Here is a 27048-nt window from a genome sequence, read left to right as displayed (position 1 = left end):
AGCAAGATGGCGGAGCAGGAAGGGCCAGGCCCGGTGTCCCCCAGGCAGGGATGCCCGGCCGTGGGGCCCCCAACGCGATAAGGAGCAAATCCCTCGGTGAGAGCTCTAGAAAGCAGGTAGGGAGCGGCAGCACCCAGCCAGTCCGCGGGCAAAGTTGGAGGCATTTTGCTCGCCTTGCCCGTCTCCCCGTGGCATGGCAGCTCCCGCGGCACAAACCTCCCAGTTCCCGCTACTTCCCGGGGACAGAACGTGCGGAACCTGTGCCCAGCTTGTGTTAGCGCCCGGGGCCTGCCCTGACTCGGGGCGCCGACTGGCCCAGCGCGAGTGGAGGTCCCCGGAGCGCGGCTTCCGCTCTTCTGCAGGCGGCCGCTGGGGGGCGCAGGAGGCCCCCCCAGGATCCCAGGGCGGGAGGGGTGGCGGGGCTGCGCCCGCCTCCGGGCTGTTTATGGGTGCAGGGCTTCTGCTTCGCCGGGTGAAAAGTCGTGGGGGTCCGCTGCACAACAGTGTGACGACAGTAGCTCTCCTGAGCTGTACACTGACTGGTTAAGATGGTCAATTTTGGTTTGTTAAGCCAGAATTTATAAATTACTGTAAACGGTACATCGCCACTATCCACGTAATTAAAATGGCCAAAATCCAGAACTCTGACATCAGCTGCAGGCGGTGAGGTGCAGCAAGAGGAACTCTCCTGCGCTGCTGGTGGGAATCCAAAGCGGGGCCGCCACCTCGGGAGGGAGTTGGCGGTTCCTTACAAAACACTCTGACCCTGTGAGCCAGGAATCCCGCTGCTTGGTACTGAGCCAAAGGAGTTGAAACTTAGGTGCACACGAAAACCTGCACACGGATGATTACGGCGGCATATTCAGAATTGGCAAAACTTGGAAGCAACCAACCGGACGTCGTTCAGTAGGTGAGTGGGTAAACAGTGGTACATCCAGAAATGGAGTATCACTCAGCACTGAAATGAAATGAGTTCTCAGCCATGAAAAGACAGGGAGGAACCGTGAGCGCCTGTTAGTATCATGTGAAGGAAGCCACTCTGAAAGGTACGTACTGTATGATTCCAACTATCTGACATTCTAGAAAAGGCAAAACTATGGAGAGAGTAAAAAGCTCAATGGTTGTCAGGGGTTGGAGGAGAGGGAGGGGTGAACAGGCAGCGCTCGGAGGCCCTTCAGGGCTGTGAAACTTTTCTGTATGACACTATAATGACGGTACACGTCATACGTTCGTCCAAACCCACAGAATGTACAGCACAAAGTGAGCACTAATGGAAAGTATGGAATTCGGGTGACAATGTTGTGTCAGACTAACAAGTGTACACTGTTCTTGGGGATGCTGCTAGTGGGGGGGTGGCTGTGTGTGGGGGGAGTCAGTGGGTTTATGGGGACTCTGTACCTTCTCTTCAATACGGCTGTGAACCTAACACTGCTCTAAAACTTAAGTCTGTAAAAATAAATGCACAGAACTCAAAAGTGGTGGGATGGTCCCGAGCAGCTGACGCTTCCTGCAGAAGCCAGAAAGCTGGGTCAGGAGGGGCGTGTGGGACATGACCACTCTCCAGTTAACACTCATTTCGTAAGCCAGTTTGCGGAAAGACCTAGGACAATCACACGTGCCTCGCTCCAGCATCAACAGCAAGTCTAAAGGGGACAGAAGAATAAAGGGCAAAATGACGAACAATCATTTGCTGTGAGGAAAATATTTTCGTCCAGATACGTATTCTTCAGGTTTTGTGGTTTAGCCCTGACACCGGAAACCTATCAATTTCATGTGACCTGTGTTAATGCCAGGCCAAGACCAGACGGGAAGCGAGGAAGCTCCAAAAGCCTTCATTGCTATGCAGGCTCCATCGACCACCCGGCACATCCGCCCACACCGGTATTCTGGTGGAGCGAAATGAAAATGGGCCACACTGCCTGATGTAGCTATTAAAAGGAAATTAATCTGCCATTTTTGCAGCCCCAACCTGATGAGCACACAAGAACTCATTTATAATTGCTTATTTCTTTATAAAATTTATTGCAGAATATTGGGGAACAGTGTGTTTCCGGGGCCCATCAAGTCCAAGTCATTGTCCTTCAATCTGGTTGTGGAGGGCTCAGCTCCAAGTCCAGTTGCCGTTTTCAATCTTTAGTTGCAGGGGGCGCAGCCCACCATCCCATGCGGGAATTGAACCAGCAACCTTGTTGTTGAGAGCTCGCACTCTAACCAAGTGACGCATCTGGCCCCCCCATAATTGCTTATTTCTACTTCACAACACTCCTTCCAGTATTTCTGTTCTCTCATAAAGTCCATTAACATTGTCTGTACAACTCCTACCTACTTTCTCTGCTTCCCTTCCTATTTGGCATTCCCCTTTTCCTCTCCTCTTTTCCCTCAGGACTCATTTCCTCTCCTTTCCTCCTGTAAACCTTCTCTCAGAAAAAGCTTGGTAATTTCTCTCATGCCAAGATATAAATGACTACGGAGATCACCGTTGAATGCACAGCTCGCAGTGTTCCCAGAAAGGATGATCAAGGGGAAGGGACGTTGTGGGGACAGAGTCCCAGAGAGCAGTTTCCAGGCTCTGGGCTTCACGTGGAAAGGTGCTAGCTCGGTTATTAGATGGCCATTAACTGTAATCAGATGGCCATCAGCTGTAACCAGTTAGCCATTGGCCCCTAATATAACTGCTGTGGCTGCGCTAGCAGGTGCAGATTGCAGCTCGCAGTGGGTTGATCGGCAGAGAAGTGGACGACGGATTCGGATGGTGTGGCTCCTGCTTCCTGTGTCTGCAACCCAGCTGCCATGGAGAATATAGTGGTATGACTCCCCTACCCATGGTCCGTGGGTGTTCCTTTTGGCCTCACCATATCCGGCGGTCTTGTGACGGGAGCGGGAGCTTAGACCCCGCCTGACAAACATAGTGCAGTGTCCTACAGAGAGATGAGTGAGCTAAGGCCTGCAAAGGGCCCACTGGAGTTCGTGACCAAGAGCATATTGGTGATTCTGGAGAGAGGGGACTGTTGGGGACAGAAACATATTGAGGTGGGCAGGGGAGTGAGGGAGCGATAGAGAGGAGTGACGATATCCAGTGTAGACAGCTCTCTCGAGGAGACTGGTGTGAAGGGTAGGGGACAGTAGGACCGTGGCTGCAGAAGGGATATGGGTTCAGGAGAAAAGAGCTTTTTTTAATGGAAGAGATCAGTGATGTGTTTACATGCTGATAGGAAGGAGCCAGAAGAGAAGGAACGGCTGAATATACAAGTGAGAGAGGAAAGAGACCCCCAAACCCCCAGGATGCGAGAAGACCAGTGGGAATGCCGTACAGGGTGGGGGGCACGTCTCACAGAGGAGAGGGCAGTGTCCTCCCCGAAGAGGAAATGACCTGTGAGAAGCACAGAACACAGGTGGGTTGGGTGGCAGCGAGTCAAGTGAACTCCCATCCAGTGATTCCTGTGTTCTCTGCTGAAAGCGAAGGAGGTGGAGATGGGGTTGGAGGTTTAAAGAGAGATACTGAAGTAGTCCGTGAGGGGAATGGGGGGCTGACTTGGGCAACAAAGCTCCCTGGGCCACGTGGACAGTCCAGCTCACACTGGAGACCTTGACTTTACAATGGTGTGAATTTATAGGAATCCTGACACTGACGGTGGGATTCCAGACAGAGATGATATTTTCAGGAGGCTCTGGGATTTCCCCCAGTACTCCCAAAATTATTCCCAGGATGCTGCATAACCTGGAAAATACATTAAAGTTTCGGTACTTTTTAATCATTATTATTTACTATTATAATTTATCTCCTGCACCTGGTTACATTTTAATCCAAATATTGGAAAGAGTTATATCTTTTTCCTTAATCCTAACCCAAACCCCTTTTCCTGTTCTGATTCCCTGGGACCTACCTTTCCAGCTCTGTGGACATGAAACCTTCTTTTGTTTGGGGCTCTGAGGTGGGGAGAAATTTCGGGGCATTTTCCAAGCTTCCATTGCTAGCCCAGTCCTTCCTGAGTTTGACCGCCATCTGTGAGCAGCAGGCCACCCCCGGCTGATCCCGGCTGGTGGAGGTCCTTGCCATCCCCCACTGTTCTGGCCCGTTGTCAGTCCTGCAAGGCACGGGGTACAGGAGCCCTGGGATCTCCGGCCTCTGTGATGCATTGACTGTTGCCCATCTTATCTTCTTAGACAAAATGGTGTTTGGTCTGTGCTGCCAGAGAAGGAGGAAAGTTTAGATGGCCCTATTACCATGTCCCGAACGACCAGAAAGGGGAACCTTGCCTTGGGAGAAGGAAGAAGAAAAAATAGGGTCTCTGTTACTCAGGGTTGGGATGGAGGGCCTCGTCCTGGCAGCTGGGACATGGCTGTGCGTGCCTGTGCGTGTGTAGGCAGGAGTCACTATGCTGGCAGTGCCAAAATGCTCTGCTTGTCCCGAGGGAAGGGTTGCAGAAGAGGAGGCTGGGTCATGGGACCTGATTTTTTTTTTTTTTTTTTTTAGAGGAGCAAAGGTAAAATTTCCTTTTATTTTGTATAAAAGGAAACAAATCTATTTTAGTAAAGTAAAATATACAAAAGTGGTTCAGTGGTTTCCATAATTCACATACATAGTTCACTGGTGTTTAGTGGTGAATTTTTAAAAGTTTGATTTTTTTTTTTAAATTTAAGTTTATTTTTTGGGGTGACAGTTGTTAATGAAATTCCATAATTTCAGGTGTACAATTCTGTATTACATCGTCTATAAATCCCATTGTGTGTTCACCACCCAGAGTCAGTTCTCCTTGCATCACCATATATTTGATCCCCCTTACCCTCATCTTCCTCCCCCCACCCCCCTTACCCTCTGGTAACCACTAAACTATTGTCTGTGTCTATGAGTTTTTGTTTCTCATTTGTTTGTCTTGTTTTTGGTTTATATACCACATATCAGTGAAATCATAGGGTTCTCTGCTTTTTCTGTCTGACTTATTTTGCTTAGCATTATACTCTCAAGATCCATCCATGTTGTCACAAATGTTCCTATATCATCTTTCCTTAACGTCGAATAGTATTCCATTGTGTATATGTACCACAACTTCTTTATCCATTCGTCTATCGAAGGACATTTTGGTTGTTTCCACGTCTTGGCCACCGTAAACAAAGCTGCAATGAACATTGGAGTACACGTGTCTCTATAGAGAAATGCTTTCAAATTTTTTGGGTAGATACCCAGGAGAGCGATTGCTGGGTCAGATGGTAATTCTATTCGTAATTTCTTGAGGAACCTCCACACTGCCTTCCATAGCGGCTGCACCAGTCTGCATTCCCACCAACAGTGTATGAGGGTTCCTTTTTCTTCACAGCCTCTCCAACACTTGTTGCTATTTGTCTTGTTGATGATAGCCATTCTGACTGGGGTGAGGTGATATCTCATTGTGGTGTTTTTTTTTTTTCATTGTGGTTTTTATTTGCCTTTCTCTGATGATTAGTGATGTTGAGCATTTTTTCATATGTCTATTTGCCATTTGTAAGTCCTCTTTGGAGAAATGTCTCTTCAGGTCCTCTGTCCATTTTTCAATTGGGTTGTTTGTTTTTTTGTTGTTGAGTTTCATGAGTTCCTTGTATATTTTGGATATTAGACCCTTATCGGAGGAACTGTTTGCAAAAATCTTCTCCCATTCAGTCGGTTGCCTCTTTATTTTGTCGATGGTTTCTTTTGCTGTGCAGAAACTTTTAAGTTTCATATAGTCCCATTTGTTTATTTTAGCTTTTACTTCCATTGCCTTTGGAGTCAAATTCATAAAATGCTCTTTGAACCCAAGGTCCATAAGTTTAGTACCTATGTTTTCTTCTAAGCAGTTTATTGTGTCAGGTGTTATGCTTAAATCTTTGATCCATTTTGAATTAATTTTGGTACATAGTGACAGATAACAGTCCAGTTTCATTCTTTTGCACGTGGCTATCCAATTCTGCCAGCACCATTTATTGAAGAGGCTGTCTTTCCTCCATTGTATGTTTTTAGCTTCTTTGTCAAAAATTATCTGTCCATATTTATATGGTTTTATTTCTGGGTTCTCAATTCTATTCCATTGGTCTATGTGTCTGTTTTTCTGCCAATACCATGCTGTTTTGATTATTGTAGCTCTGCAGTACAAGCTAAAGTCAGGCAGTGTGATACCTCCAGCATTGTTCTTTTTTCTTAAGATTGCTTTGGCTATTCGGGGTCTTTTGTGGTTCCAAACAAATCTGATGATTTTTTGTTCTATTTCTTTAAAAAATGCCATTGGGATTTTGATGGGGATTGCATTAAATCTGTATATTGCTTTGGGTAATATGGCCATTTTAACTATGTTGATTCTTCCAATCCATGAGCATGGAATGTCTTTCCATTTCTTTGTGTCTTCTTCAATTTCTTTCAAAAATGTCTTATTGTTTTCAGCATATGAATCCTTCACATCCTTGGTTAAGTTTATTCCTAGGTATTTTATTCTTTTTGCTGCAATTGCAAAGGGAATTGTTTTTGTATTTCTTTTTCTAAGATTTCATTGTTAGTATATAAGAATGCAATGGACTTTTGTACGTTGATTTTGTAGCCAGCAACTTTACTGTATTCGTTGATTGTTTCTAATAGCTTTTTGGTGGAGTCTTTAGGGTTTTCTATAGAAAACATATAACATCATGTCATCTGCAAAGAGTGATATTTTAACTTCTTCATTCCCAATTTGGATGCCTTTTATTTCTTTCTCTTATCTGATGGCTCTGGCAAGGACTTCCAACACTATGTTGAAAAGCAGAGGTGATAGGGGACAGCCTTGTCGTGTTCCTGAACGTAGAGCAAAGGGCTTCAGTTTTTCACCATTAATTATGAGATTAGCTGAGGGCTTGTCATAGATGGCCTTTATTATGTTAAGGTATTTTCTTTCTATACCTATTTTATTAAGTGTTTTAATCATAAATGGATGTTGTATCTTGTCAAATGCTTTTTCTGCATCAATTGATATAATCATATGATTTTTGTCCTTTATTTTGTTTATGTGCTGTATCACATTTATGGATTTGCGAATGTTGAACCATCCTTGTGCCCCAGGTATGAACCCCACTTGGTCGTGATGAATAATCTTTTTAATGCATTGTTTTATTCGATTTGCTAAAATTTTGTTTAGGATTTTTGCATCAGTATTCATCAGAGATATAGGTCTGTAGTTTTCTTTTTTTGTTTTGTCCTTATCAGGTTTTGGTATCAGGGTAATGTTGGCCTCATAAAATGAGTTAGGGTGTACTGACTCTTCTTCAATTTTTTGGAAGAGTTTGAGCAGGATTGGTATTAGATCCTGTTTGACGGTTTGGTAGAACTCACTAGTGAAGCCATCTGGTCCCGGACTTTTGCTTTTGGGAAGGTTTTGGATGATTGATTCAATTTCTTTACTTGTGATTGGTCTGTTTAGATTTTCCAGTTCTTCATGGCTCAGCCTTGGAAGGCTATATGTTTCTAAGAACTTGTCCATTTCTTCTAGGTTATTGAATTTGGTGGCATATAGTCCTTCATATTATTCTTGAATGATCTTTTGTATTTCTGTGGTGTCCGTGATAACTTCCCCTTTTTCATTTCTGATTTTGTTAATTAGTGTCTTCTCTCTTTTTATCTTAGTGAGTCTAGCCAAGGGTTTGTCGATTTTGTTAATGTTTTCAAAGAACCAGCTTTTTGTCACATTAATTTTTTCTATTGTCTTTTTGTTCTCTATTTCATTAAGCTCTTCTCTGATTTTTGTTATTTCCTTTCTTCTGCTGACCTTGGGTTTCACTTGTTCTTCTTTTTCTAGTTCTTTGAGGTGTAACATGAGGTTATTTATTTGGGATTTTTCTTGTTTCTTGAGATAGGCCTGTAATGATATAAATTTCCCTCTTAAAACTGCTTTCGCCGAATCCCAAAAATTTTGGTAGGATATATTTTCATTGTCATTTGTTTCTATATATCTTTTGATCTCTCCTCTAATTTATTCTTTGACCCAGTCGTTCTTTAAAAGTATGTTGTTTAATCTCCATGTATTTGTGTTTTTTCGTGCTTTCTTTTTGCAGTTGATATCCAATTTCAAAGCCTTGTGATCAGAGAATATGCTTGGTATGATTTCAATCTTCTTAAATTTGCTGAGGTTGCTTTTATGCCCCAATATATGGTCTATCCTTGAGAATGTTCCATGTACACTCGAAAAGAATGTATAATCTGATGTTTTAGGATGAAGTGCTCTATATATGTCAATGATGTCCATTTCATCTAATGTGTCATTTAGGGCTGCAATTTCGTTATTTATTTTCTGTTTGGATGGAACATGATTTCTAATCTGGGTTGTGGGAGCTGTCAGTGCAGAGCAGGGTGGGCTGCGGGGAGAAGAGTTAATCCAGTAACAAATGAGCTCCTCGGACTGCCCATCATGGTCAGGTCCCACCTTCTGGCTGGAGAGGTGAGATGGACCCACGTATATAATAAGGAAGGAAAGGAGAGGGAAGGGGCCGCGGGTCCGTGTGCTCCAGGCTCCGAGGCTGGCTTTGCAAGTAGCCAAAGGCCCAGAGTCCTGGCAGCCAGTCAGCAGGGAGCCCAGGCTGAGCCCTGTGACAGCTGCCGGTTTATTCATTCGCAGTGGTGATTGGACACGCCCTGGAGAAGCAGGTCCTGGGATTGGGGAGGAAAGCCAGTCCCCCCGGAGAGGGCATGGGAGACCCCAGCCTCACACTCCGCCCTGCTTCCCTTCCAGGCTCTACGCGTCCCTGAACTTCAGTGCACATCTTTATTCTTGCAGGTAAGGGCCTGGGTGCTGGTGTGAGTTGGGGATGACAGCAGAACCTGGGAAACTGGTTTTCCCCCAGGGCTGCTGCAGTCCCCAGATGCCCACCAGGACTCCAAGGGGCCCCCCCTGAGGCTGCCAGGTACCTGCCTCCCCAGGCCTGGCCACACTGCTCAGAGCCCAGGCTGGCCTTCTTTTCCCCTTTCTTCCCTCTGCACCTTCAGAGTGAAGCTGGGATTGGAACGCAGGTCTAACTTTCAAACCCACATTCCCCTACCAAACAAAACCAAAGAAAACACAAACAAAAACACCGCACAACCTAATAATGTTTTTCAGCCATGATTTTCAAATTTTTCTTTGCACACCTTTTGAAAAACTATATATTCCTCACACATTTTAAGTTGACATCTAATATCTGCGTCACAAGTTGTAAAGGGTATGACTTCTGCATTTTATAAATACTGACCCTTTAAAAGAATTACGTCCCTCCTTTAAATGTTTTAACTACTCTTTCGTCACCTCCCTGCAGGAGTGCTGTTCTACTATTTTCAGGAGTCTGTGAGGAAAACAGCTCCTGCCCTAGAGCGCATGGGGAGTCTTCACAGGTAGGGACCCCTGTCAGGTCCTAGAGGCTGGCACAGGCTCACTGCAGCCTGAATAGGGGTCACGCTCCTTGACCTCAAAAGGCCAGTCGTGTGTGTGTCTGTGAATGTGAGGATTCTGGAGAAACTTCCTGCTTCTGGCAGACTCAAACACAGGGAGTTCCGTCCTGTGTGGGCTGGCTCCATGGTCACCTCCACGCTCCCTGGCTGTGGCCTAGACAAACCCAAAGAAGCAGGTGACCCCTAATGCATGTGAGGAGCCCTGGAATGGGGTTCAACACTCCTTTATGAATGGGTGGTGGTGAGCAGGACACCTGTCCGGGGTCGCATACCCTCCTTGATGTCCCAGGTCCAAGAACCCATGGCAGTGGCCCCCCGTTCCCCGCCCAGCCCTGGGTCCAGAGAAGCCTGCAGACCAGCTGCTGGGTCAGGTGCTGCCCACCGATAATGTCACTTAACCCTCACAGCTCCCTCTTCATAGATGACGAAACTTAGGCTCCCGGAGGGACAGTGACTAGTCTCATGCAGCCCAGGTGACAAGACAGAACAATGTTCCCGGTCTCTGGGGCCCCCTGCTCCCTGGCTAGAGTTACTGGGAAGAGATCATACCCATCAGGACCCTGTTCTGTGTGAGCACATGACTAAGAAGTGTGGGCTACACCCTTAGGGAGTGGCTGTTTGCAGGTGGGGTGCCCTGAGGAGGCCTGTGTGCCCTGGATATCACCAAGTCCACATTCCCTCCTTTGTTTTTTTTCTTTTATCAGTCAAATTTCCATTTTTGGAAAGTTTTATTATCCACAGAGATAAGCATGTACGTAGTTTGATGAGTCAACATTTTAAGACTTGAGACAAAAAACTAGCTGCCTTTTGCCATCCCCACTCCCCATGATTCCCAGAACCAGGGTGGGAATCTTTCAGGCTTCCAGCCTTCCCAGCGGTAGCCTTGGATTTTGCCACCATGTTTCTAAATAGAAAGCCTGTCCTGCTTTGTCTTGTTTTTTCAGATTTAAACATTATTAATGAATTCCTACAATGGAAGATGAGGTTTCAGCTCTCCAAACAACTGCACGCTTACCACCACCTTCTCCAACACACACCTCAGCTCTCTTGCCTTTCAATGCAGTCATATCCTAGTTTCTCTCATTGTAAAACTTTTTTTATCTGAGTAATGACACCTTCAACTGTTACATTTTTTAAGTATCATTTTTTTCTTTTTTGCTGATTTTGATGTCATTTTGGCTTGTAAGTCCCTCTCCCCCATATTGGACTTATTTATTTTTGTAAATTAACGTATTACTTAATGTAGAGTAAGATTCATCCTTTTTAGTGTATAGTGCTTTGAGTTTTGACAAACATATATGTTTGCACAACCGCCACCATAACCGAGATACAGAACCGGTCCATCACTTCAGAGAATTCTCCTGTATTCACTCAGAGCCCACTCCCAGCGCTGGCATCCAATGAACAGTTTTCTGTCCCTATAGTTTTGCCTTTGCAACCCTGTCATATAAATGGAAACTTCCAGCATGCAGCCTCTTGAGTCTGGTGTCTTTTGCTTGCACAATGCACGTGAGATCTGTCGGTTGTGTAGCAGTCGTTTGTTCCTTCTTATTGCTGAGTAGTTGTCCACTGTGTGGCTGTACCACAGTTTGTCCTTTAATGTGAACGGAAATTTTGTTTGTTGCTAGTTTTTGGCAGTTACAAATATATGCGCTGTAAATATTCATATACAAGTTTTATGTGAGCATAAGTTTTCCTGTCACTTAGGCAAACACCTAGCAGTGGGATTGTTGGGTTATGTGGTAAAGGCATGCTTAGTTTTGTAAAAACTGTCCAACTTCCCAAAGTAGCTGGTACCCATTTTGCATTCTCACCTGTGTTGAATGAGTTTCCAGTCGTTCCACATCAAATCCACCACTTGCTTTTCTTTTTTTTAATCCATTCTAATCAGTACACATGATAATTTGTATTAGACCAATATTGAGGATTTGCATTTTAAAACTAGGTAAATACTTTGCTACTGAGTCATGTAGTGCACTATGATTATTCTTCTTTGTGTATATTTTCATTTTAGCTTTTTAAACAACTTTAGTTTCTGTGTACCTATAGTTATTTCACCCAAGCTCTCAAATATAAATCTCCTTGCAATAATACATTTAGACAAATTAGGTGATTTACAAGTGTGATCGTTTTCATGGAGACTTGTCTCCTGGAGCCCTCATCCTCCTGCTTCCTTCTGGACGGGATGCCCTTGAGGCCAGCTGCTCAGCTGTCCTGAGATGTCCCTTCCCCATCGCATCCTGGGAGCGCTTCACTTCTTTTATATGTGGGAGCCCATGTCACTCATTTTTTTTGATGAAACGCACCCCCAAATTGCTTCCTGAGGGGTGGTCTTATGACATTACATATCTGAGAAGGTCTTAATTGCTACTTGACTAAGACAGGCTAGGCATAGAATCTAGACTAGAAATAATTTTCTCACAGTTCCTGAAGCTCCTCACTGTCTTCTAGCTTCAAATGTTGGTATTTAAAAGTCTGATGAAAATTGAATTCCTAAAAGAGACTTTCTTCCTCGTATCTGGAAGTTTGTAGGTCCTTCTCTTTATCCTCATTGTTCGGATAATTATTGATGACATAACGTGAGGTGGATCTTTTCCATTCATTGTCACGGACACTTGGTGATCCCTTCTGTTCCGCAAAATTATGTCCCTCATTTTTGGGACATTGTATTGATGAAAAAAGAATGTATTTACTTAGCATCACTCCCTGCCATTTCAGTCTGTTGCCTCTGTTTCCTCTTTCAAGATATATGATTTTGCTGCTGGTTCTCCTGATGTCTTTTCTGTTCTTTCTGGAAATATCTTTTTAAAGAAATTTTATCTTCTATACTTTGAATTTTTCGTTTCCATTATTGTATCCTATTTTTGTTTTTCAAGATGTAGAGGTCAATGTTAGAACAGTCCTATTTTTGAGCCCATCCTTGTTTCATGAATGCAAAGCTTTATCACTCTAAAGACATCAATTACCATTTGTTGAAGTTTTCCTCTAATCCCTGGTAGTCTTTAGGTGTCTGAGGTGCAGGCATTAACAGTAGACCAGTGTGCAGCTGAGTCCTTAGATGTCACCTCAGCCTTCCCTCCCACCTCCTCTCTCTCCTTGTCATACAGACCCGAGGGGAGACCTTAAGGCCAGTGTGGGGGCCGATGGATAAGTGCTACCCTGTGATTACGAGGGGGGTAAGAGATGGGGACCCTTCTTTCCCCGGAGTGGGGTGTCCATCGTGGCACCCTTGGTAGACACAGTGAGAGGTCGGGCCATGCAGGGAAGGACTCCCAGTCACTCATAGGTGTGTTTCCTTCTGTGGAGAAGCAAAGTCAAGAGTGGGAAGAAGCAAGCCTCCGGGGTAAGTGAGGTCTTCCCTAGAAAGGCCTAGGGCTGAGGTCTCTCCTGTTAGAGCTCCGTGAGAGCCAGGGACCCCCAACTCGTGGCAGGAAGTCGCAGGGATAGTGGCATTGCCCCCTCCAGGAAACTCGCACCCTACCACAGCTCGAGCTGAGGAGGGAAGGACTTCCCTGGAAGAAAACAACTGTACACACCCCGTATGGAGAACGGGTTGGGATGAGGCATTCGGGGGGCCTTTACGGCCATATTATGCCCACTTATCCCTCCTGTCTGGCCATGACCGCCAAGGCGACAGGAGGACTGAGTGGTACTAGGCCCAAGGAGCCCTGTGTCCTTTGTCAGGATGAGGGGGACATGAGTTCCCAGGGAAGGAAGGAGCCAGCACCACTGCTGCTGGGAAGGAAGTGGCTGAAGAGAAGGTGACAGGGCCCCCCGGCTGGGAGGTAAGGAAGCCTGGTGCCTCAACCAGAAGGTCTCCATGGTTGGTCCTGAGGTGCCCCAGAGCACAGCAGGGTGGGGAGGCCATGGAGCAGGAGGGCGGCATCGGCTGGGGGACCCCCAAGGTGACGGGGCCAGACTGCCATCCCAGTGCAGCAAAAGCTCTTGGGAGCTGAGAGGAGCAAACATGGCGTCAGCACAGTGGGTCCGAGGCCTGGCCTCCCGACCTCCTGTGAAGGGAGGCCTCAGCCTCCCCACGTGCAATTCGTAGGACCTGTCTCATCCCCTCTGTGCCTCTTCTTCCCAGGGAGATAACAAGGCCCGAGAGGAGATTGCTGTGTATTTTTCTCGTAAGACAGCGGACATCAGCGTGCTGTAGCAGGACTGCCACCCTTGTGAGTCTCAGTGACCCTCTCAGACCCTCCTGCCCCAGGGAGGAGAGACGTCCGGGTAGCCAGGTGCCCGGAACTTCTGGAAGGAGCCGCCCTGTCTCCTGCTTCCTTCCTGCGTGGCAGGACTGCAGGTCGCCCCCTGGGGCTGGAAGAACCCGGTAGCAATGCAGACCTGCTCCTCCTGCAGCAGTGGGTGCTGGGCCCTGGGGAAAGGTTCCTTCCAGCAAAGGACCCACAGGGCATGCCTGTTTGTGCTTTCTAGAGGCCTCTGAGGTGGAGAGCAAGGAGGGAAGGCCCAGGGACTGGGTCCCCCAGCTCCTGAGGAAGCTCTGGCTGGGCTGGTACCCAGCCTCTGATATCCCCAAGACTCGGATCCACGGAAAACAAACTGTCCAGCAAATGTACAAGGTGCTGCCTCTGTGGCCCCACTGCGTCCGTTCAGGGCCTCACAGCCTCACAGACCCAGTGTGGCCCCATCCACACGCCCTGTCCCAACACCTCCTGCCACCAAGCCTGACGTGACAGTAGGTACTCAGGAGAGGCCGAGGGGACGCTGGTGGCCTTCCAACTGCATGCCTTGCACCTGCTGAGGGACAACCACGGTCCCTGAATGCTGAGAGCTGGGGCGCACCCTGTCTTGAGGGTATTTACGTAGAAGACACTCGGGGATCTCCTGTCAGAGATGCTCCTGGGTGGGGTCATCTGACAAAAGGGGCTTCTGCCCTGAGCATCACGTGTCACCACCTGTTACCTAAACGTACCAGGGGGTTCTCAACTCAGGTAATTAGAAACCCTTAGGTGCTGCTCATGTTCTCATGCAGAACCAGCCCATGTGGGGGTGGGCACAGGTGGAGGACGGCGGGCTAGTACGGTCACAGCCCCAGTCAGCGCAGGAAGACAGGACCCAGCAGCCATCTCGTGCAACTTTCTCTTTGGCTGGAGGGGAAACAGAAGCCCAGGGTCACACAATATTGTGGCATTGCAAGGACTAGAGTCCAGGTGTCCTCCTCCAAGTTCCCCATGTGGCCTCGTCTTCCTGGAGCCACCACATGGTCACATGAGTCCCAGCCTCCCTGAGTTACCACCATTTGGGCTGCCATAGATGGAGTGGGGAGCAGACTTGATGGTGTGGCGGAGCTCTGGCTGTGGTGAAGGGTGGGTGGCGTCAGGCCTGGGCTGTGGGCATCCAGGCTGAGTGAGGCCCCTCCCACCCCACCAGGGCCTGACTGATAACACTTAGCAGCCCAGTCTGGCTCACCCAGCAGGAGGCACGGCCTACGTGTAGATATCCTCTCCAAGCCAAGTAACTAGTGTTGGGGGTCCATGGGTGAGTAGGGCTAAGCTGTCACTTCCTGAGCCTGAGTATACCCATCTCTCAAGTGGGGTCAAATGGCAGGTAAGATGGATAAGGCAGGGGAGGTGGGGCTGGCCCTGGGGAGGCTGCTGAGGCCGCAGCACTGCCAGGGGCAGGGAAGAGACCTGAGTGGGACTCAGAAGCAAGGCTGGAGCCACCAGACTGGTTTATTGGACATCAGGGCCCGAGAAGAGAGGGCTGGGGCTTGGTGTCCCCTCTAGCGGGGCACAGCACAGAGCTGGTAAGGGGTCGGAGTCACCAGGAAGACAAAGACGTTGTGGTGGTCGCTGGGGCGGGGCTGCCCAGCAGGTACCGAGAAGCTGAAGCGCTGCAGGAGGCAGGTGAAGAAGAGAAAGAGCTCCATGCGGGCCAGGGGCTCCCCAAGGCATGAGCGGCGGCCTGTCAGTGGATATGGGGGTGCTCAGTGAGACTGGGCCCCAATTCCACCACCCAGACTCCCTCAGGAAGGTGCAGTGACCCGGGCACCCCACAGGCACCTGCTGAGAAGGGTATAAAGGCTGAATGCTTGACAAAGTGGCCCTGGGCATCCAGGAAATGCTCCGGGTGGAAGCGGAAGGGCTTCTTCCAGACGGTCTCGTCCTTCAGCACCGATGACAGGTTGAAGGCAAGTGTCGTCCCCTGGCAGGAGATGCCTGACATGGTGGGATCCGGGCTGGCAGATGCTGAGGCCCCAGCCACAAGCACATATGGGCACACACACACTGCCTGGTACACACGTGTCCTGGCCCCCTCCCTCCCCATGGCAGCCAAGTGCATGCACGGGCTCCTCCAACACGCTGTGACACATCTTAGTTTGTCTTCTCCACCCAACTGGGGGCTCTGAATGGACAGGGCCGGCCCTGCCTCTGCTCTGCCCTACACCCTGCCAGGCTGGGACAGCCAAAGCCTGTGGAAATGAAGATGGGGGTTTGGGGTCCAGCCCTGGCCCCAATGCCACTGGCCTAGTGGGGCTACCAGATGGCAGATGGTATTGGGCTGGACGATGAGGGCCACAGGCTTACCTTGGGGATATGGAAGCCCTGCACTTCAGTGTCACGGGACGTCATGTGGGGCAAACCCAGCGGGATAATGTCTGCAAAGCGCTGCACCTCATGGACCACAGCCATGGTGAAGTGCATGCGGGCCTGGTCCGCCATCTCTGGTCGCCGTTCCTGCCCTATGACCTCATCGATCTCTTGCTGGACACGGCCTGGATAGACAAGCATCCCGGGAGCAGTCAGACAAGGGCTGCGCTCTGACCTCCTCCTGACTCCTGTGGCGGGCAGTGCCACCTGGAGGAGGAGGTACTGGGACATGAGAGCTGGGACCCAGACTCTGCTCAGAGCTCCTGGTATCAAAGCCAAGCTCAGGGACCCAGGCTGACCCTTTCCCCCTAGCCATCCCTCCCGGGCCCCAGGCTGGGCTCACGCTGCACGTCCGGGTGCAGGATCATGAGCAGGAGGGCCCAGGCCAGCGTGGACGACGTGGTCACCATCCCGGCAGCGAACAGGTCAGCCACCACCAGACGCAGGTTTTCGTCACTGAAGCTGCTCTCGGGGTTCCCCTTAGCCTGGGCCATGCAGAGAGGGTGGGCTCAGGGCAGAGGGAGGAAGCCCCCAGTTGGCCTCTCTCCCCAGTCTGCACCCAACATCCTGGGGACCTGATCACTGGGAGACACACAGGTCCGCCCCCCTTGCCCGGGCTCACCTCATGGGACCCTCAACCCACACACCCCAGCCTCGTTCCTGCAGCCGCCTCTCACCTTCTCCACCTCAGCGAGGTAGGCATCAGCCAGGTCTCGGGGTGGCTGGGTGGGGTCCCAGGTCGTCTTGTGCTCGGCGAGCAGCTCATCCACCAGGGCCATGAAGCCCTTCTGCCCTGGGAAGAACTTAGCGGCCACCCCCGGGATGTGCAGGATTGCAGGGACCACGTTCAGCACCTGTGCAGGCCACAGATGTGGGGCCCCTGGTCATCTTCTGCGCTCAGGTGTTCCCCGTGACCAGGCAGGTCCCAGGCTCCTCCAGGGTGTTGCCACCATTGCCCTGGTTCCTCCCTAAGTGGCCCTGCCTGGGCTGCCAGAAGGATAAACCTAAAATCTCTACCTCAGGGGTCTGTGGCTTCCAGTGAAGGAGGCACAGGTTCTTTATCGGTGTCCTGGGGCCGGCAGATCCTGGCCCTTCTCTCCCATCTCTCTGTCTGCACTCTCCCCCCCTCAGGCCTTTCCTCTTGCAGTGTCTCTCCTGGAAAGCCGTTTCTCCGAGGCCCCTCTATATACATTCTTTTCATAGAGACCCATTACAGTGAGGAGTTCTGCCTTCAAGGGGCTGTCCAGCAGGGCCCCTTGTCGCCTCACTCCCCCACCTGGTGCAGGAATCCCGACTCCTCCTTCACTGCATCCTGTATTAGGTCCAAGAGCTTGAGGAAGCGCGGGTCCTTGTACTCGAAGCGGAACCCATAGATTAGAGAGGTGATCACGTTGCTCACCGCTTTATTCAGGAGGGCGTCGGGGTTGAAGGGGTTTCCTGGGAGAGGACAGTGCAGATCGGGGGTCGCCTCCATCTGCTTTCCCAGCCTCTCCATTCCTGTCTCCTGCCTCTCAGCCCCAGTAACTCACCGGCCTGGTCCGCGAAGGCGGCGCAGAGGTAGGTGGCTTCCTCGGTCACCCACTGCTCCAGTGACTTCTTGCCCAGGCCGAGGTTGCGCAGGGTGGACACGGAGAAGCGCCGCTGCTCGCGCCACGCTTTCCCGTAGCGCGCGAGGATCACCCCTGCGTTCGGGGAAGAGGGCGTGGCTCGCTTGTGGCCTGGCCCCGCCTCTGCCCGTCCACGTTGCGCGCGGGCTCTCCAGTCCGCTCTAGCAGAGTCGGGTCCAGGCCACGCCCCCATCCCAAGCCCCGCCCATGTAAGTGTAGGTTCCGCCCCTCCCTCCTCACACTGTCTTACCCCTTTCAAGTGTGGCCAGGCTCCCGCTCGGCCCACAGTGAGTCGTCCTCCACCCCACCAAGTCCCGCCCATTTTGACACCTTTTCCAAGTGGGGACAGGTCGCACTCAGTCCACCCACACTGCTCGCCAGCTCACAGCCTGCAGAGGGCAAGTCTTGACCCCACTTCCTGCTCTCTGACCCCCTCCCCTATTTGAGGGCATTCTGGCCTTTCCACTGCCTTGTCCACACTGACTTCATCCTCCTCATTCCAGTCCACCCCAATAATTTCTAGCTCGCTGTTGCCCTGGCCCGTTCTCTCTACGTAAGGCACCCCCCCAACATCCTTCTTCCTCTCCCTTGGCCCAAGCTCCCTCTCCACCTGAGGCTCCTTCAAATTTGCTGACTCTTCCCTGTAATGCATGTCCAGGACCCTGCCTCTGTTGTACTCTGTCCGGTCTCAAGTCACTCCTGGACATTCCCTGCCGGGCCACAGTCTCCCACTCCGCTTGCCTCTGAATCGCTGCCCGAACCCCAGGTGTTCGTAGACGGGCATAGGTGGCCGGTCCGATGTGTCCTCACTTTGGTTCACCAGTGCCTCTTGCACGGCCGCTGGACCATTGATGATGACCACGGGCGTCCAGGCTACTTGCAGGCTGAACACGTCCCCGAAACGGCGCCGCAGCTGCAGGCGGAGTGTGGGGGCTGTTGGTTAAGTCCAACCCCAGACTCCTGGCCCTAACCCTGGGGGATGCCCGAGCCATCATCAGCTAAGGGTACAAGTACTTTATCTGTCCTTGTGACCCTGTGGGTCACATCTTCCATCTTCAGACCACACATTGGATCAGGCCACCCAGCTATGATGCAAAAGTCACCCAAATTGTCAGTAGGCCAAGTGAGTATCCCATTTTGCAGGTGAAGAAACTGAGGTTCATAGAGATGAGCACTGAGACCCACAGCGACAAAAGATTTGAACCCAGTCACTACCTGTGTCAACCTCCCTTTCCTAATTTAAAACGGGCTCATAACTGCACTTGACTCCCCGATTTTCACGACCTTTCCTCCTGATGTAAACAGAAGGGAGTGCAGCTCACAGTTTCAGCTGGATTCCAAACATGCTGCCAAGTCCCACCCCCTGTCCAGGCCTTTTACCTCTGTGACCTTTGCAAAACCCAAACACTTAGTTCTTCAGTCCGGGCCCTAATGCCCTCCCTCAGAAAGCCTCTCCCACCTGCCCCCTCTTCTGGGCTCCTCTCTTGTTCCAGCCTCTGTCTTCAGCCCCTACCCACTGTCTCCCTCCAGGTGGAGTCCACCCAGCAACCATCCTCACCTGGTTAATACTGGAAAGCATGTTCTGGAAGTCCACCTGCAGCAGGTTGCCCAGCCCAGGCAGGGATATGGGGCCTGGTGGGTAGCGTGCAGCCCAGCGTGGGCGCCGGTGCATGAGATCCACCAGGAGCAGGAAGATGGCCCCAACCAGGGCCAGGGATACCACAGAATCCCACGTCACCAGTGCCATGGCTGCCTCGCTGCCCACTGGAGTCCTCTGGGTGCACTGGCACCTCTCACCACACCAGGCTTCTAGAACCAGGCCAGGCAGCTGTGAGCTTGACCAGCCTGGACCCTGTTTATAAAGGGAGCTGAGACTGGCCTTTCCCCTCTGCGTTGAGCCAATGTGTCGGGGTGATGAGCTGTCAGAGGGCAAAGGGAGGGACCAGGGAAGGTAGGTCCAGGGGTGGCCACAGAAGTCCTGTCAATCCAGTTCTCACCAGGTGCTGTCCTAGGGTAGGGATGTGGAGACAAGAAGTCCACCCCCACCTGACTCCCCAGCTCTGTACAGGCGCCGAGGAAGAACCAGGGTTCTTCAGACTTGATCCTGCCACCCACTCCCATTAGGCTCACTCAGTGTGGTCATAGCCTTGTCCTCAGAACATGTCCCTGCCTTTCCATGTCGCCTGCCTCCTCCTGAGTGGCCTTCACGTCCCAGGCTTGTCACTGGCCCTTGCGTGGCATTATAGGGAGGGCACAGTGATCATAGGGACAACGGGGAGGAGGAAATGAAGTTCTGGGTGTCCCCTCACTTCACACTAGAGCACTCCACACACAAAGTACTCACCCATTTACACACACTTCCCAGGTTCTCACATACTGACACACACTCACAGGCACACATTTACACACCCACACAACACATGCACACCCAGCACCAAGTGTCCTAGTTCTCAGTGGGCCCGTGGTTACCTGGCTGTGACCCCCACCCTGGCCTCCAGGCTGCTGGCAGTGATGCTGAGGACCGTCACCAGGCTGGCTGCTGGCCCAGTGCCCTGGGTTTCACCGTGTCGTGGCCGTGACACGGTTGAATCTGGGGGTGGGGAGGCAGCGTTGTTTTCAGAGCTCCCTGGTCTCCCTGACAAGCCCGTTGGGTGGGCCGAGGACCCCTTCCTTGCCTAAGTTACAAATTGGTCCTTCACTCTCCTAGCTCCGTGACCACCCAGGTGATGAATCTCCTTGGTACCTGTGTCCACTTTCCTGACTCAGAGAAATGTGGGGTGGTCATTTCCTTGTTGACGGAGTTGTCAGTAAGCTCAGGGGTCTAGGGAGGCTTAGCATAGGCTGTGACTGTCCCCAGAGGAGGGCCTGCTTCCTCCTCCTCATAGCCTTTGTCCTGGAACATTAGCTGCTCAAGCTCTTTCTGGAAGACAAGGGGATGGCAACCAGGTGGGGACGATGTAATTTCCTGTCGCCCTCACGGGGCTGCTGAGGACCACAGGACTGGGGTCTCGGGCCTCTCCCTTTGCTGGCCTCAGGCCTCCTCCCTCTCAGAGGCCAGGTCCCCCAGGCTGCACCTCCACCCCTTCCCACCCTGATTCTGAGTTCCCTCAAGGAAAGATGCAAACCTCATGACCACCCCACGCCAGAGCAGCCCCCGCCAGGCTGGCATTGTGGCTACCAGGCCGTCCCTTACTCAGCCTCTCGTCCCCTCCAAGCAGAGGGGTGACCACATAAGGCTACTGCCTTCAGGCCTCAGCCTCCTCCTTCTTCAACAGTAAAAGGGGCGGGATTGGAGTTTTGAAATCAGTGAGGCTGATGGGAATTCTGAGGCATAGGCCCACTGAAATGCAAAGGGGCTGGTGCCCAGAGGGTGGAAAGGGGCATTTCCTGGGTAGGGGCGGGCCCTCTCACCCATCCAGGCGGATGTGAGGCAAGCTCTCTTTGTGGAAACAACTGGAGTATTCCTAGGTCTTGGAGGTGCTCTCCCCCATCTGAAGCAGGACCCCATATTCTTCCAGTTCTCTCCTTCATTTCCCAATGAAAGAAGACATCCTCTGGGTATTGGCTTTCAATGTCTGCAAATCCTGCTTGGTGAGTGAATGCTCTCTCCCCTTCCCGAATTCCCTCATCCCACTCTTCTGCCAGGCCCACATCCAGGCCCAGAGGGTGTAGCTTGCTGGGGCCCAGCTGCGCTCTGCCTCATCTTGCATGGCCAGGGCATGGATTTGTTCTGCCCATGCTGGACGTTCCAGGCGCTGGGCACTGGGCTGGGCACTCACAGCAAGGTGGGAGGTTGAGGGTGAACCCCGCTCCCAGGTGCTCAAAAACAAGGAGGAGTGCAAAGTTAGAGAGCCAACATGCCAGGCCAGCGGTGTGGGGACTGCTTTGAGAGGACATTCACCCCCGGCTGGCGCAGGTATTTGTGGGATGACTTCATGGAGGACTTTGTCTGGCCTAGCACTCACTACTGGCCAAGGTGACCTCACAGTGGGTCGAAGCACCACTGCAAAGCCCTGGGCAGGGGGCACTGGCAGTGGGAGGGAGGCAGCTTGTGACTGGGGCTACAAGCCTGGCTGAGGACTCGATTGTGGGGAACCGAGGTCCCTTGGCCTCCAGGAGGCAGGGAGACAGTTTTGAGGCCCCTAGACAGACCAGGAGGGAAAGACCACAGGCTCCTGTGGAAGTCTCGGATGCAGCCTGCGGGTCTGTCTTCTGGCCTGAGGTGAATGTTCCTGTCCCAGGGGGACAGACTGTCCGAGAGCCAGGTGGTGTCAGCCAGGTGGGCAGGATGGTCTGAGTGTGTGTCACACAGTTCCCTCAATGAATTGCCGTTACCTACCCTTTCTTTTGGATGTCATGCCCTCCTCAAGCAGTCACCCTAATGGAGATATGCAGGGTAGTGACAGACATGCTTGTCATTCAGGCGCTGCTTACAGGACTGGCAGACACGTGGAAAACCTGCAGTCACGAGGCCTGTGGCCTCTGCCTTCATTGCACAACTGCAGCTTCTGTTGATCCGGCATTTGCGTGCCAGGCAGTTGTTCACTCGAGTGTCCTCCCCACAGCTCTCTAAGGCAGGTGGCTTTGTGGTCCCCAAGGCTCGGAGGAGTCTCAGGGGTCACCACAGGACGTCAAAGTCACAGAGCAGCATGAGGGGCCCATCTCAAATCGCTCTGAGCTCCTGTTCTGCACCATTTGGGCATAAACTATACCGGCCAGCAGGTCGCTGGGATTTGTTATTTTAGAAACACACCCTGTCCGTTCTTCCCTGGCTTCTGCTCAGGTGAAGCTGCTGGGGAAAGAGACGTCAGAACCCTCCCCCGCGCCTCTCCGTGCCGACCACGCATGTCACAGGCGGTCGGTCACCTGCACAGGGGTCCTGTGCGACCTGGGAGTGAGTCCAGGGTGACGTCAGCAAGATGGCGGAGCAGGAAGGGCCAGGCCCGGTGTCCCCCAGGCAGGGATGCCCGGCCGTGGGGCCCCCAACGCGATAAGGAGCAAATCCCTCGGTGAGAGCTCTAGAAAGCAGGTAGGGAGCGGCGCACCCAGCCAGTCCGCGGGCAAAGTTGGAGGCATTTTGCTCGCCTTGCCCGTCTCCCCGAGGCATGGCAGCTCCCGCGGCACAAACCTCCCAGTTCCCGCTACTTCCCGGGGACAGAACGTGCGGAACCTGTGCCCAGCTTGTGTTAGCGCCCGGGGCCTGCCCTGACTCGGGGCGCCGACTGGCCCAGCGCGAGTGGAGGTCCCCGGAGCGCGGCTTCCGCTCTTCTGCAGGCGGCCGCTGGGGGGCGCAGGAGGCCCCCCCAGGATCCCAGGGCGGGAGGGGTGGCGGGGCTGCGCCCGCCTCCGGGCTGTTTATGGGTGCAGGGCTTCTGCTTCGCCGGGTGAAAAGTCGTGGGGGTCCGCTGCACAACAGTGTGACGACAGTAGCTCTCCTGAGCTGTACACTGACTGGTTAAGATGGTCAATTTTGGTTTGTTAAGCCAGAATTTATAAATTACTGTAAACGGTACATCGCCACTATCCACGTAATTAAAATGGCCAAAATCCAGAACTCTGACATCAGCTGCAGGCGGTGAGGTGCAGCAAGAGGAACTCTCCTGCGCTGCTGGTGGGAATCCAAAGCGGGGCCGCCACCTCGGGAGGGAGTTGGCGGTTCCTTACAAAACACTCTGACCCTGTGAGCCAGGAATCCCGCTGCTTGGTACTGAGCCAAAGGAGTTGAAACTTAGGTGCACACGAAAACCTGCACACGGATGATTACGGCGGCATATTCAGAATTGGCAAAACTTGGAAGCAACCAACCGGACGTCGTTCAGTAGGTGAGTGGGTAAACAGTGGTACATCCAGAAATGGAGTATCACTCAGCACTGAAATGAAATGAGTTCTCAGCCATGAAAAGACAGGGAGGAACCGTGAGCGCCTGTTCGTATCATGTGAAGGAAGCCACTCTGAAAGGTACATACTGTATGATTCCAACTATCTGACATTCTAGAAAAGGCAAAACCATGGAGAGAGTAAAAAGCTCAATGGTTGTCAGGGGTTGGAGGAGAGGGAGGGGTGAACAGGCAGCGCTCAGAGGCAATTCAGGGCCGTGAAACTTTTCTGTATGACACTATAATGACGGTACACGTCATACGTTTGTCCAAACCCACAGAATGTACAGCACAAAGTGAACACTAGTGTAAAGAATGGAATTCGGGTGACAATGCTGTGTCAGACTAACAAGTGTACACTGTTCTTGGGGATGCTGCTAGTGGGGGTGTGGCTGTGTGTGGGGGGAGCCAGGGGATTACGGGGACTCTGTACCTTCTCTTCAATACGGCTGTGAACCTAACACTGCTCTAAAACTTAAGTCTGTAAAAATAAATGCCCGGAACGCAAAAGTGGTGGGATGGTCCCGAGCAGCTGACCCTTCCTGCAGAAGCCAGTAAGCTGGGTCAGGAGGGGCGTGTGGGACATGACCACTCTCTAGTTAACAGTCATTTCGGAAGCCAGTTTGTGGAAAGACTTAGGACAATCACACGTGCCTCGCTCTAGCATCAACAGCAAGTTAAAGGGGACAGAAGAATAAAGGGCAAAATGACGTAGAATCGTTTGCTGTCAGGAAAATAATTTCCTCCAAATACGTATTCTTCAGGTTTTGTGGTTTAGCCCTGACACCGGAAACCTATCAATTTCATGTGACCTGTGTTAATGCCAGGCCAAGACCAGATGGGAAGCGAGGAAGCTCCAAAAGCCTTCATTGCTATGCAGGCTCCATCGACCACCGGGCACATCCGCCCACACCGTTATCCTGGTGGAGCGAAATGAAAATGGGCCACACTGCCTGATGTAGCTATTAAAAGGAAATTAATCTGCCATTTTTGCAGCCCCAACCTGATGAGCACACAAGAACTCATTTATAATTGCTTATTTCTTTATAAAATTTATTGCAGAATATTGGGGAACAGTGTGTTTCCGGGGCCCATCAGCTCCAAGTCGTTGTCCTTCAATCTGGTTGTGGAGGGCGCAGCTCAGCTCCAGGTCCAGTTGCCGTTTTCAATCTTTAGTTGCAGGGGGCGTAGCCCACCATCCCACGCGGGAATTGAAACGGCAACCTTGTTGTTGAGAGCTCGCGCTCTACCAGCTGAGGCATCTGGCCCTCCCTATAATTGATTATTTCTACTTCACAACACTCCTTCCAGTATTTCTGTATTCTCATAAAGTTCATTAACATTGTTTGTACGACTCCTACCTACTTTCTCCGCTTCCCTTCCTATTTGGCATTCCCCTTTTCCTTCTCTCCTCCTTTCCCTCAGGACTCATTTCCTCTCCTTTCCTCCTGTAAACCTCTCAGAAAAATTTTGTAATTTCTCTCATGCCAAGATATAAGTGACTACAGAGTTCACCGTTGAATGCACTGCTCGCAGTGTTCCCAGAAAGGATGATCAAGGGGAAGGGACGTTGTGGGGACAGAGTCCCAGAGAGCAGTTTCCAGGCTCTGGGCTTCACGTGGAAAGGTGCTAGCTCGGTTATTAGATGGTCATTAACTGTAATCAGATGGCCATCAGCTGTAACCAGTTAGCCATTGGCCCCTAATATAACTGCTGTGGCTGGGCTAGCAGGTGCAGATTGCAGCTAGCAGTGGGTTGGTCGGCAGAGAAGTGGACGACGGATTCGGATGGTGTGGCTCCTGCTTCCTGTGTCTGCAACCCAGCTGCCATGGAGAATATAGTGGTATGACTCCCCTATCCATGGTCCGTGGGTGTTCCTTTTGGCCTCACCATATCCGGCGGTCTTGTGACGGGAGCGGGAGCTTAGACCCCGCCTGACAAACATAGTGCAGTGTCCTGCAGAGAGATGAGTGAGCTAAGGCCTGCAAAGGGCCCACTGGAGTTCGTGACCAAGAGCATATTGGTGACTCTGGAGAGAGGGGACTGGTGGGGACAGAAACATATTGAGGTGGGCAGTAGAGTGAGGGAGCGATAGAGACGAGTGACGATATCCAGTGTAGACAGCTCTCTCGAGGAGACTGGTATGAAGGGTAGGGGATAGTAGGACCGTGGCTGCAGAAGGGATATGGGTTCAGGAGAAAAGAGCTTTTTTTAATGGAAGAGATCAGTGATGTGCTTGCATGCTGATAGGAAGGAGCCAGAAGAGAAGGAACGGCTGAATATACAAGTGAGAGAGGAAAGAGACCCCCAAACCCCGAGGATGCGAGAAGACCAGTGGGAATGCCGTACAGGGTGGGGGGCACGTCTCACAGAGGAGAGGGCAGTGTCCTCCCCGAAGAGGAAATGGCCTGTGAGAAGCAGAGAACACAGGTGGGTTGGGTGGCAGCGAGTCAAGGGAACTCCCATCCAGTGATTCCTGTGTTCTCTGCTGAAAGCGAAGGAGGTGGAGGTGGGGTTGGAGGTTTCAAGAGAGATTCTGAAGTAGTCCCTGAGGGGAATGGGGGGCTGACTTGGGCAACAAAGCTCCCTGGGCCACGTGGACGGTCCAGCTCACACTGGAGACCTTGACTTTACAATGGTGTGAATTTATAGGAATCCTGACACTGACGGTGGGATTCCAGACAGAGAGGATATTTTCAGGAGGCTCTGGGATTTCCCCCAGTACTCCCAAAATTATTCCCAGGATGCTGCATAACCTGGAAAATACGTTAAAATTTTGGTAGTTTTTAATCATTATTATTTACTATTATAATTTATCACCTGCACCTGGTTACATTTTAATCCAAATATTGGAAAGAGTTATATCTTTTTCCTTAATCCTAACCCAAACCCCTTTTCCTGTTCTGATTCTCTGGGACCTACCTTTCCAGCTCTGTGGACATGAAACCATCTTTTGTTTGGGGCTCTGAGGTGGGGAGAAATTTCGGGGCATTTTCCAAGCTTCCATTGCTAGCCCAGTCCTTCCTGAGTTTGACCGCCATCTGTGAGCAGCAGGCCACCCCCGGCTGATCCCGGCTGGTGGAGGTCCTTGCCATCCCCCACTGTCTCTGGCCCGTTGTCAGTCGTGCAAGGCACGGGGTACAGGAGCCCTGGGATCTCGCGCCTCTGTGATGCATTGACTGTTGCCCATCTTATCTTCTTAGACAAAATGGTGTTTGGTCTGTGCTGCCAGAGAAAGAGGAAAGTTTAGATGGCCCTATTATCATGTCTCAAATGACCAGAAAGGGGAACCCTGACTTGGGAGAAGGAAGAAGGGAAAATAGGGTCTCTGTTACTCAGGGTTGGGATGGAGGGCCTCGTCCTGGCAGCTGGGACATGGCTGTGCGTGCCTGTGCGTGTGTAGGCAGGAGTCACTATGCTGGCAGTGCCAAAATGCTCTGCTTGTCCCGAGGGAAGGGTTGCAGAAGAGGAGGCTGGGTCATGGGACATGATTTCTAATCTGGGTTGTGGGAGCTGTCAGTGCAGAGCAGGGAGGGCTGCGTGGAGAAGAGTTAATCCAG

At 51.3% G+C, this 27048-nt stretch overlaps 1 protein-coding gene and 1 long non-coding RNA gene across 4 annotated transcripts; one reads left to right on the top strand and one right to left on the bottom strand.

Annotated features, from left to right (window-relative positions):
* Positions 1–128: 128 nt before the first annotated feature.
* LOC308501722 lies at positions 129–12568 on the top strand. Of its 3 annotated transcripts, none has more exons than XR_013993949.1 (5): positions 129–910; positions 2691–2805; positions 8703–8747; positions 9262–9337; positions 10339–12568. It is a non-coding gene; the product is annotated as an uncharacterized lncRNA (long non-coding RNA). The 3 variants fall into 3 exon arrangements; XR_013993950.1 differs by having other exon boundaries at positions 1731–2805; XR_013993951.1 differs by having other exon boundaries at positions 129–2805.
* A 2501-nt stretch (positions 12569–15069) lies between these two features.
* LOC308501721 (cytochrome P450 2D17-like) lies at positions 15070–20310 on the bottom strand. The gene is made up of 9 exons (XM_081058565.1): positions 19171–20310; positions 18345–18525; positions 17535–17687; positions 17282–17442; positions 16683–16859; positions 16349–16490; positions 15943–16130; positions 15418–15559; positions 15070–15319 (listed from the first exon to the last, which is right to left on the bottom strand). The coding sequence occupies exons 1-9, from the start codon at positions 19357–19359 to the stop codon at positions 15138–15140; spliced, it is 1515 nt and encodes a 504-aa protein (XP_080914691.1). The 5' UTR covers positions 19360–20310; the 3' UTR covers positions 15070–15137.
* Positions 20311–27048: the final 6738 nt, after the last annotated feature.

Source organism: Rhinolophus hipposideros, assembly GCF_964194185.1.
Source record: "Rhinolophus hipposideros genome assembly, chromosome: 9".
Lineage (NCBI taxonomy): Eukaryota > Metazoa > Chordata > Mammalia > Chiroptera > Rhinolophidae > Rhinolophus > Rhinolophus hipposideros.
The sequence above is the reverse complement of the archived record's forward strand: the minus strand, read 5'-3'. Positions and strand labels throughout refer to the sequence as shown.

Excerpts from the sequence above, each read along its gene's own strand:
- LOC308501721 (XM_081058565.1), bottom strand. The coding sequence starts at position 19,359 with ATGGCACTGGTGACGTGGGATTCTGTGGTATCCCTGGCCCTGGTTGGG. Across the intron at positions 16,131-16,348 it reads CCTGCACCCGGACGTGCAGC|GCCGTGTCCAGCAAGAGATC; the intron begins GTGAGCCCAGCC and ends TTGTCTATCCAG. Across the intron at positions 15,560-15,942 it reads AGGGCTTCCATATCCCCAAG|GGGACGACACTTGCCTTCAA; the intron begins GTAAGCCTGTGG and ends ATCTCCTGCCAG.